Source organism: Pantherophis guttatus, chromosome 2, assembly GCF_059756535.1.
Source record: "Pantherophis guttatus breed Tessera chromosome 2, ASM5975653v1, whole genome shotgun sequence".
Classification (NCBI taxonomy): domain Eukaryota; kingdom Metazoa; phylum Chordata; class Lepidosauria; order Squamata; family Colubridae; genus Pantherophis; species Pantherophis guttatus.
The window spans coordinates 29,927,462-29,939,481 of NC_142064.1; the positions used below are offsets into that span (position 1 = coordinate 29,927,462).

General features: G+C 38.7%; 1 protein-coding gene across 2 annotated transcripts in view; it reads right to left on the minus strand.

Annotated features, from left to right (window-relative positions):
* Positions 1-12,020, minus strand: part of PDE4D (phosphodiesterase 4D) — a 706,231-nt gene that overhangs the window by 509,644 nt on the left and 184,567 nt on the right. For both annotated transcript variants that reach the window (XM_060690685.2, XM_034440934.3), the window contains exon 3: positions 5,877-6,112. In XM_060690685.2, coding sequence (XP_060546668.1) covers positions 5,877-6,112 — 236 coding nt within the window. The remainder of the gene's footprint in view (positions 1-5,876; positions 6,113-12,020) is intronic.

Below are 12,020 nucleotides of genomic sequence, written 5' to 3' on the forward strand. Positions count from 1 at the left end.
TTTGAATTAGGAGGGATATTGTAGCTTTCATGCAAATCATTACAGCTGTTATAAATAAATTTCAAACAAGGCTTCTGCTTCTTAAGAAACAGTCAGAGCATGCTCCACTATTGGAGAGGTACAATATTTCATATTTCAATTACCTTGTTCAAATCAAAAACTCTTCTTTATTTTTCTCAAAATCAAAATGCCCAAAATGTATAGACAAGTACTGATAGTCTCTGACTTAACAGTCACAACAGAGGCCAATTTTTCCATTGCTAAGCAAGGTAGTTTTGCTCCAGTTTATGACCTTTTTTCCACAGATCTTATGTGAATCAGAGTCATTAAGTGAATCCAGCTTCCCCCATTTATTTTGCTTGTCAGGCACTGGCTGGGCAAGTTGATCATGTGAGGATGGGACAGCGCATAACAGTCATAAATACATGCCAGTTGCTAAGGAACAGGATTTTAAACATGTAACTGCAACAGTCGTAAGTGTGAAAACCAGTCATAAGTCACTTTTTTCAATGCCGTTGTAGTTTCAAATGTACTAAATAAATGGTGTCACTTGAGGACTACCTGCAAACTACAAGTATAACTCCAGTGACTAACATGCAACTGAATGAGGATATGTAGCACTGGTGGGATTCAAATGTTTTACTACTAGTTCTGCGGGCATGGCTTGGTGGGCATGGTATGGCTTGGTGGGTATGGCAGGGGAAGGATACTGTAAAATCTCCATTCCCTCCCCACTCCAGGGGAAGGTTATTGCAAAATCCCCATTTCCTCCCGATCAGCTGGGACTTGGGAGGCAGAGAATAGATGGGGGCGGGCCAGTCAGAATTTTTACTACCGGTTCTCCGAACTACTCAAAATTTCCACCAGCGGTTCTCCAGAACTGGTCTGAACCTGCTGAATACCATCTCTGATATGTAGGCCTTTTGAAGACTTGGAAATGGGTTAATTCAAAGTAGTGGATGGAGCCAGAAAAAATATTCACACTGGTTTTATTTAAATTTAAATATAGGTGCCCCTTGTATTTTGGCACATTAAAAATTTTAGTACGATAGCACCTTTTGTAGTATCTATGAAGATATTGTTTTTAAAAATGTACTTTGACTATACTTATGCATATACAGAATGCAGTGGTGCGGTGGCTTAGAGGTAGAGCTTTGGCCTCACAATCAGGAGGCTATGAGTTCGATCCTAGGTAGAGGCAGATATTTCTCTCTCTGGGCACAATGAGAATGTGTCTGCTGAACAAAATTCCGCAATGGCGATAGGAAGGGCATCCGGCCAGTAAACACACAGCTCCATTTAGTTGCCCAGACTCCACCCTGCATGGGATTATGGGGTTGTTAAAAGAAGATGATGACTGTAGTAACAGAATGTAATTGTATTATTCTTTCCCTCCCTCTTACATTCCATGGAGTTTGAGCTACCTGGAGTTTCTTCCTTATATTTCCTTTGTTTTCCAGGGTTCAGCTTCACATAGTTTCTCCAAGGTCATTTCTGAAACCCTCTACAATCTGCAGCCCCTGTTCAAAATATAGAAGCATTTAAACAAGTGCTTTCCCTACCTCCCACTTCTTTTAACTTCCCCTAATAATTCATTGTCAAAGCATCGCACATCAATTCAACACGAATAAAGAAAAAACAATGAACACTGGCCTTATTGCAATGCCAAGGATAAGTGAAACTGAGTTTCAGCTACAGCACTGATTTATCAACTGCATTTTAAATGCATTTAAATCATGAGGATTGTACTGAGAAGGCTCCCCACTCATGTTTACCAAATAAGAATAAATATAAAAGATAATAGTTACCATTTGATAAGAAAGTAGATTATAGGACAATGGATCCCTTTCTTTTCTTTCTAGTCCTATATGAATAAATTACTCTCTCCTTTCCTAAGGGGTTAAAGAGTTTTGATCCATGTATGTGCAACTTGTTCTTCACATATATGGTATGTAGTTTTTAGCTTCCCTCAAAAGATGTTTCTGATTGCCCTTCAAAACTGCTTGGAAATCACAAATAGAATCACAAATAGAATAACAGAATTATTCCAGAGTTGGAAGGGACCTTGGAGGTCTTCAAGTCCATCCTCTGCTTAGGCACGGAACCCTATACAAATGGTTGTCCAATCTCTTCTTTAAAACGTCCAGTGTTGGAGCATTCACAACTTCTGGAGGCAAGTTGTTCCACTGATTAATTGTTCTAACTACCAGGAAATTTCTCCTTAGTTCTAAGTTGGTTCTCTCCTTGATTAGTTTCCACCCATTGCTTCTTGTCCTGTTCTCAGGTGCTTTGGAGAATAGCTTGACTCCCTCTTCTTTGTGGCAGCCCCTGAGATATCAGAACACTGCCATCATGTCACCCCTAGACCTTCTTTTCATTAAACTAGACATACCCAATTCCTGCAGCCCTTCTTCATGTGTTTTAGCCTCCAGTCCCCTAATCATCTTTGTTGCTCTTCTCTGCACTCTTTCTAGAGTCTCCACATCTTTTTTACATTGTGGTGATCAAAACTGGATGCAGTAGTCCAAGTGTGGCCTTACCAAGGCATTATAAAGTGGTATTAACACATCATGTGATCTTGATTCTATCCCTCTGTTTATGCAGCCTAGAACTGTGTTGGCTTTTTTGGCAGCTGCTGCTCACTGCTGGCTCATATTTAAATGGTTGCCACTAGGACTCCAAGATCCCTCTCACAGTTACTACTATTGAGCGAGATACAACCTATACTATATCTGTGCATTTGGTTTTTGTTGCCTAAATGTAGAACCTTACTTTTTTCACCATTGAATTTCATTTTGTTAGATAACACCCAATGTTCAAATTGGTCAAGATCCTTCTGTATCTTAAGCCTATCTTCTGGAGAGTTGGCTATTCCTGCTAGAAAATAAGGTAAGAACTTCCTTGAATCAAACTCAATTCCTGGTGATCATACAGGCATGTCTGTGTAGATTGCTTCAAAACAATAAAAATGTGGTTTGCCATTCTTTAAGGGTACATGCTGACTTCCCAACCTAACCAATAGCCTAGAGCTTTTCTAATCAAATGACCTCCCAATTACACCCTAATCTTGGCTTTTTTCTAGTATCAACCAAAGACTGCTATGTGTTGCCACCTGCTGTGACTCTTGGATATTGCATCTAATAACTGAAAAAGAAAAGGTTCAGCAATGAATCCATAACTGCAGTGCTTGAGATGCTGCATGGAAATCCAGCATGTACAGCAAAAAGGATTGTTTTTTGTCTTTTAAAAATCTAAACATTTCAAATCCAAATAGTCTGAACACTGTATATATTTTAATTTAGATACTCAGGCTGAGCAGATTTGGATGATGGCCTACATGCTCCTTTCCATCTCCATAAATCTCTGATCTAAGGTACTAAATTCAGCCTATGATAAAGTTGCTAACTGTCAGGAGCTTCAGAATCAAACTTCTTCTTATGATTTTTTTTTTTTTTTTTTTTTTGCTGGCCCATCCATTCAGAGCTATTCTGAGGGTACAGCATGGAGAGGATAATACTCCTCTAAGCTGCTCAACAAACATCTGCATTTCCTGAAATGAAAGAGTAACTATTAATTTTACAATATTGCCCGGTTCAGTTTTGTCTACTGGAGTGTATATATAATATAAACATATGTAAAAAGTAGAATATTAGAGATCAAATAAAGAAACCAAAGTTTTCAGCAACTTGCAGAAGACTATACACTGCCAGACAAATCCTGGGAGCTTGGATCTCAAAGCATGAGAAACACCACCAAGAATGACTACCTCCAAGCAAAGTTCCCTGAATGGGATGGTTATAAGGATGGGGATCTCCCTGGACGCATGTATAAACTGGGAAAATTCTACCTAGAAGAGACCATCTCTAAGTACACTTTAAATGTAAGGCTTTAAAGGTCAAAACAAGAATACTGAATACTGAAAAGATGCCCTGGAGTCTTTTAGTAACCAGTACAGTGCATTAAACATAGGTGCAATACTAACATAGCAGCAAACTGCAGCCTAATCACTGCATTTTGCACCAAACAAAGGTTCCAAAGTATTTTCGAAGGCAACGAGAGCAGAAAATCCAGAAGGACCCCAGTTTATGAATCAGTTCTTTAGGGAGAGGATGAGCCCATCCATAATTACAGTTCAAACCAATGAAATGGTTCTGTGTTTTGGACAAACAGCATTCAATTAAGTCTGAGCTTGTTTCTCCCCATCCAGACCTTCATGACACTAAGACAGTAAGTTACATTCTTGCTCAGCAGCTTTTTAAAAATGTTATAAATGTGACAGTGATGGTTCTTCTCCATTTCAGCCTAGCATCAATATATTATAGCATATACGTATACATTTTCTGACTTCAGATATAAACGTACTTTCAAAAAAATTAAAACCAAATTAAGCACAGTGACTAAACACACAATTTATGTTATGCAGGAAGATGGACAATGACATTTTCTGTGACGTGTGACAAAGATCCACATGCTGTGAAAATCTTTGCATGCGTCACCTCTGCTAACACACCTGTGATAATCAGCATATCCCCTTTTAATTGTATGCTCTTTTGACTTCCTCGGAGGAACGTTCTAATTTTATATGTGCAGCGCATTCCTGTCTTCAAAATGTGATACTACTTTCTGTTCACTCATCAGTTGTGTGCAAATTTTTTCTTGCATTAATCTAGGATGTTTCCTTTTGGCATTTTGCTAATTCTACTCATTGGCTGGAGTGATAACATATGTAAAGTCACCAAGCCAAACTTCTTGGATGTATATTTTCATATTTGAACTCCTTCGCCTGTGACTTGGTTTTAGGAATTCTCAAGTGTGTTAGATACATTTAATATTGTGTGCTGACGCTTCCTCTTTCTGCCACACTAAACATCAAGAAGGGGTATTGATCTTAACAAAAAGAGGATGTGGCTCTCTGTCTTGGCCACAGGTATAAAAAATCCTATTTATCAGATCAATTCAACAATAGGAATCACAATCAGTCTTGAGGACAGGAATGGAAAAATGGGTCATTTCCACTACCCATCATCTGCCTAGTCATATGCATTTCACAGGCTATGTGATATTAGGCTAACTTTAGCAATACAGGTGAATGTACATGGCAGTTCTCCCTATGATGGATAATCTTGGTCCTTATTATCTCTCTCTCTCTCAGCAATATTCCCCTCATCTACAGTAATCCCAGCCACTGAGACATCATATAGATAGTACTCTATCACTTTCAAGAAGCAGATTATGTGCCAATCTGAAGTGATGATTTAAGAGTCATGGATATAGCTGACTTAATTTTGTTACGGAAGAGCATTTAAGCATTCTGAATGGTACAATTCTAGAAAAATGGAGCACGTGGCTTTCAAAACTACTAAATTTGCTTGGGTCCAAATGAGATAAACGTACTTTTAAGAACTGCTGAGTTATAAAACTCAGTGCTTCTAAATTTTGGCTAAGCTAACCAAGGATATGTGGAATTAGAGTTCAAGATTTTGGGATCACATGCTCTTGTTTTATACTATACAATAAAGCATTGGTGCAGAGGGAAGGCAAATAAATAGTTTCACTCAATTTATTCTTATAGTTTATTCTTGGCATTAACTAGAGAACTATGTGGCATAAACGGTGATGGTTTTTTTTTATTTCTTTAAAACCCTGCATTTTTGCTTCTCTTTACTGCCCCTCTTGTCAGAATTACTATTTAAGACCACTGTTATATTAGCCTACAATATTTTAAAAGTGCCTTTCATTAGAGGTAAGCTGTCTTAATTTACTTCATGATTAAGAGTCAAAGGTGTTTTTTTTTATCACACACAACCAGAAACCTAGCTGTTGAAACACTGTGCCTCAGCCGTCATAAGGAACAAGAAATAGGTTTCCATGTTTACCTGACAGTGTCCGCAGCAGTAATAGCAATTAGAGGAAGAGTTCTCAGTGGAAGGTTGGTGGGCCTCTGCACCATCTCTGGATCAGTCTTTTTCTCCCAGTCTACCTGCTCCAGCTGTCTAAATGCCAAAGGAGGAAGCTGGAGGTTACGGCAGGACAACCTCCTAACACGATACTGGTCCGTTCCTTGGAGAACCATTTCTTCTTCATTTTGATGGTACAGTGTTTCTTCTGATGCCTACAATAACAAAGATCATCTGAATAAATCTCTGTCATGAAATTGTTCAAAATCACATGTAAATCCTTACATTTTAGTTTTTTTTTTTTAAAAAATAATAATATGAAAAAGGAAAGAGAAGAACCTTATTCTTTTCATCCTGAGAGGTCCTTGCTGTTCTCTGAACTTGGTTGTTTTCTTACAGATGTTTCATTACCCAAATTAGGCAACATTATTGGAGCATCTCAGAGAGCACCAAGCACCCCTCACTTCAACCTGAGCTACAAATATTCTCCTTTATCTTTTCATACATTTTGGCATTGCTGGAAAACTTACTGTGGAATATATTTGCTTACATTAATCAGATCTGTTAAGCACAGTACACAGTCTGAAATGGTTCTCCAGAGCCTCCTTCAACCAAGCCCTGAAATTCAGCAACAGAGTACTAAGAATCAATAGCATGCTTTCCAGTTTTAAGGGCAATGTCAATGTTTCAAGCTTTAGACTTGGATTTAAAACATTAAAATAATGCTTGAATAATGCTAAAGGCTTGTGAAAACAAGGAAGTGGGGGGGACCACACCACTCAATGTGTAAGATGCAGTTTCATTCATTATGCCTCTAGGGCCGTGATGGCGAATCTATGGCATGTGTGCCCAAAATAGCACTCGAAGCCATGTCGCCCGGTACATGCGACCTTCCCTGTTTGTCTTCTGGGTTTCTGGTGTGCATGTGCGCACGACGATCAGCTGTCCTTCACACGTGCTGCAGTGCCGAAAACCAGGCTGCGACAGCTGATCATCAGGCATGCATGCGTGCTGGAACCTAGAAGTTCAGCTTTTCAGGAGCACGGCCCCAGTTGTGGGATTCAACCGGTTCGCACCACTTTGGCGGAACCGGTTGTTAAATTGCTGGCTGGCTGGCCCCGCCCCGCCCCTTCCCGAAGTCCCCCTGCAGCCTGTTTTTGTTCCCAAGAGGCTGCAGGGAAGCCTACTAGGCCCAAAATGGGGAGCAGTGGGGTGCAGGAAGCTGAGTGCTGCCTGTCACAACCCCTGGCCATGGCCTCACCCACTGGTCATTACGGCAGAGAACCGGTTGTTAAATTATTTGAATCCCACCACTGCAAGGCCCCAAAGAGCTTGCACAATGTTTCTGCACAATTTTGTTCAGCACTCGGTGCTGAAAAGGTTCATCATCACTGCTCTAGGGCATCAACACAAGGAAGGCAGAATGTGGGTCCCAGCTACAGAAAAGTAGCCTGGATTTGATTTACAGAAATGGTGCGTAAAAGCTTAAGGAGACTTTCATGATAACATTTGGCTACTTTTTGGCAAAAAACCCAGTTTTGCTACAACTGGGGTGGCAGGCACAAACAACTTTTTAAGCATGACTACCAATAGTGGTGTTGTGATGCAATAGTTCATAGGTTCATAATTGTTAATGGATCTAACTCCCCCCCCCCCCATTTTAATCCAAGTACTCCTTCCAGATCAAATAATGGCTTACAACCCATAGTTTGGAAGTAACAAAGACTGACTGTTTAATTTAAAACACTCAAGGCCTTTTAATCTCACAGGCTTTAATTCTTAAAACACATGAATAACAGGTTTTGTCAGAGTCCTGGAAAACAAAAAATCAGAAGGCAACTCACAGCACCTTTGTTGGTTAACAGATCTTATTAAGAGGCAAAGACCTTCCTGACAGGACTCTTAGAAGAGCGTGACTCTTCTGATGTATCAGAATGTGACCTTCCCTCTATGCTTTGAGGTGGAAGGACTCATATATACCAATATTGGAAGAACGGGTGATAACATTAACAGAGTCAGAGGAGATAGTGAAACTGACTGCTTTGATTAAAGAAAAGACTTTGTCTAGCTTCGTTTCTACTTGGAAACCACTCTTAGATTTTTTTTGCTTGAAAGTTAAAGAAATGAAATTTTAATCTTGGCTTTTGATGACTAGACTGGCTTATAGTAGAAGTACTGTTTGTTATAACTTATTCTAGTTCAAAGGGGAATTGACTCAGTTTATTTTTTATCTGTACAGAAGAAAATTGGAACTTTTTTCTATAGCTTTTTGTCTGCAGTCCCCAATTTTGCTTTTCCTCTACCTACCCCTTTACCCTTTTCTTTTAAATTCTTTTTACTTTGCTCTTTTGTATTTTATACTTTTCTGAAAGGTAATAAATTTTTGTTTTTTTTTAAAAAAAGAAAAACACTGTCCTATTTCCTCAGATGCATAAAGGTAAAGGTAAAGGTTCCCCTTGCACATATGTGCTAGTCGTTCCTGACTCAAGGGGGCAGTGCTCATCTCCGTTTCAAAGCCGAAGAACCAGCGCTGTCCAAAGATGTCTCTGGGGTCATGTGGCCAGCATGACTAAATGCCAAAGGCGCACGGAACGCTGTTACCTTCCCACCAAAGGTGGTCCCTATTTTTCTACTTGCATTATTTATGTGCTTTCAAACTGCTAGGTTGGCAGAAGCTGGGTCAAGTAACAGGAGCTCACCCTGTTACGCAGCACTAGGGATTTGAACTGCTGAACTGCCGACTTTTCGGTTGACAAGCTCAGCATCTTAGCCACTAAGCCACCATGTCCCTTCCTCAGATGCATAGAGTAGGTCAATTAATGTACAATTTGAAAAGGGAGTTAGATGGGGAGACAGAGCAGAAAGGGAGGTTATGCAAATACAGACTTTTTTCCTAGTTTTTTAATGTACAATTCAAGGCAGTGAACATACCTAATACCCCTTCCTTCTCTGGTTTTCCCCACAACAACAACCCTGTAAAGTAAGTTGGGCTGAAACTGGCTCAAACCCAGATGTTTTTTTCAATATTACATATTTCAACATAACGTAACATAACATAACATAACATAACATAACATAACATAACATAACATAACATAACATAACATAACATAACATAACATAACATAACATAACATAACATAACATAACATTTCAATAAATGATATGATAATATATTACATTACATAACATTATTGGGTTGTGTTATATTAATACAGTATTGTATAACTACTGCAATAATATAGCTTGCCTTGCCAGTGTTGATGTCAGTCTTATCAGGTAGACCAAATAGGAAACAGCTAAACTAATTCTACTTTATTGTAAAGCTACAATAACAGAGCCTTGTAAGTCTGCAAGGTATAATTCTCTCACTATCACCTTTACTGCTCAAGGGAGGCCCCCTTCTGAGCTGAGCTATTTGCTCTGCCCACAATGCAGCTGCGGGTATGTGATCTGACTGCTTCCTAGGCAGCATCTGTTGGCTTCATCTCCCAATGTCTTTCCTATATATCATTACAGCTACCTTTGTATTTTCTGTATATTTCTAAGTGATTATTTGCTGATTGAAAATAATTTGAAATATATTTTATCTTTCTGGAAAACAAATTAAAATAAGTAATTGGAAATTTAAATTTCAGCTAAATTTGTAAAGTTAGTTGACGCCGGGTTGTTTTGTTTGGTTTAGTTAAAGCTAATATATGAGGTAGTGGTGAAATGTAAAATTTGTTACTACCGGTCTGTGGGCTGGCTTGGTGGGGGGGGGGGTAATGTGACTGGGTGGGCTTGGCCAACTTTTTTTTTTTTACTTTTTTAAAGCATTTTTTTACAACTTATTCGAGCGAATAGGTTGTAAAAAAATGCTTTAAAAAGGTAAAAAAAGGCTCTTACAATTACAGCTGTGGCGCACAACCGTCAGAGCCTTTTTTTTTACTTTTTAAAAACAGGAAGTAATGACACCCAGGTGGGTGGAAGAAGCCTCATGCCGCCATCGCTACCGCTTCTCCGAACCACCTGCTACAATCGCTACCGGATCGTGTGATCCGGTCCAAACCGGGAGCATTTCACCCTGATATGAGGAAGAAAACATTTACTGTGGAAATCAGAATATTTCTAGTTTATTTTTATTTTATCTTTTTGTTAAATAAATCTGTCCTTCACAAAATTCTAATAAACTTGTTATTTTTAAAATACATGAATGTATTTTAAATACATTGTTTTTAAATAAATAAATACTTTGTTTTCGTCATTATAAAAAGAGTCTAAAGAGATTCTGAAGAAGTTTAATTATAATCTAAGTTGTCATCACAATAAATGGAGTAGATCAGGATATTATAAAAATTAAGTATGGTTTTTCCTTCCATTCTTAATCAATATTTTTAAATTTCACTATAAAAAACAAACAGGTATAAAAACACATTTCAAGTTCCTAAGAAAACTGCAGGCTTCCTTAAGAATCCTAGGAAGAGTAATGATGCTTTTGAACTTTGGTGTTAAAGAAGTCTTTTGAGGATACCACGGACAGCCAAGAAAACAAACAAATGGATCATTAAACAAGTTAATCCCAAATTCCCACATGACTTCCGCTCAAATTACAGGATCCTACTTTGGACATATGATGTGAAGACCCAGCTCTCTACAAAAGGCTCTATTAATAGAAAGATAGAAAGAAAAAAAGAGAAGAAAAGGATGACTAGCAGCAATGTGAATAGAGTTAAAGCAGCAACAGGTATACCATTGGAAAACCTGAAAGACCAGGTTAGGTACAAGTCTGTAGAGATTCTCAGTCATCCAGGTCATGGTTGTCCCAAAGGTGCTTTTTCAGAAGACAACTAAACTTTGTTTTTTCTTGTCTTTTCTTTTTCTTTTCCTTTTCCTTTTGAAGACATTTCGCTTCTCATTCAAGAAGCTTTTTCAGCTCTGACAGAATGGAAGGATTTATATTCCTTGCAGACAGCTGGTCATTTGCATCCATTTAGAAGGTTGTTGAAGCACTTGGAGGTTTATCTGTGTCCTCAGGGTCACCTGAGTAGTGTTCCTGGTTCCTGTAGTCTGCATTTTTTCCCTCTGGAAATCCATTTTTACTCCCACACCATTCAAAAGGTGTTCATCCCAAATTGTATAGCTAAAAGTCTGTAGAGATTCTCAGTCATCCAGGCCAAGTGCTTCAACGACCCTCTAAATGTATGCAAATGACCAGCTGTCTGCAAGGAATATAAATCCTTCCATTCCCCACCATCCAGTCAGAGTTGAAGAAGTTTCTTGGATGAGAAGCGAAAAATCTTCAAAAAGAAAAAAACAGTCCAGTTGCCTCCTGAAAAAGCACCTTTGGGACAGGTTAGGGACAGATTGTCACAGAAAAAAATTATTGGTATTAAGAGTTAGCAATGACTTGATGGTACATAATCAATAGGAATCTTATACATACCCCGTTTCCCCCAAAATAAGACATCCCCTGATAATAAGCCCAATCGGGCAATAAGGCCAAGCGCTTATTTCAGGGTTCAAAAAAATATAAGACAGGGTCTTATTTTCGGGAAAACACGGTAGTAGTAGTTCAAATGTACCAGGCAAATATTGATTAATATACAAATGCCACAAAACCCTCCAAAATGATGCCACTTAAAGATTAATTATCTCCCAGTTATGTTTTTAGTATGCAGCACGAATGAAAATAAATAAATTGATTCTCTAAAGCACGGGTGTCAAACTCGGCACCTCACGTTGCTGTCATGTGACATTTCGTGAAGTTTTTCCCATTCGCAGAGCTGGGTTGGGCGTGGTATGCATGTGACACATCCGAACCAAGGGCCGCCAATTTGACACCCCTACTCTAAAGGTATTAAATCTGGTCCCTTGGAGGTCACTTAGTCATAGAGATTGCAAATGTCAGTATGTGCTAAGAACCACTCTTCTTTTTTACAATTACTAATTAAAACATCTTTCTAAAATCATCAAAATGAGCTAATATGCTAAAGAATTCGCAGTAATAGATGGACATCCTTGGAGATTACTTTGACATAATTATTGTTCATCTAGACGAGGTTTATTTTACCAGCAATCTGAGGAATAAATGAGTCACAATCTGAAGCCCATACCAAGGCCCATGATGGCTAAATTAGATGA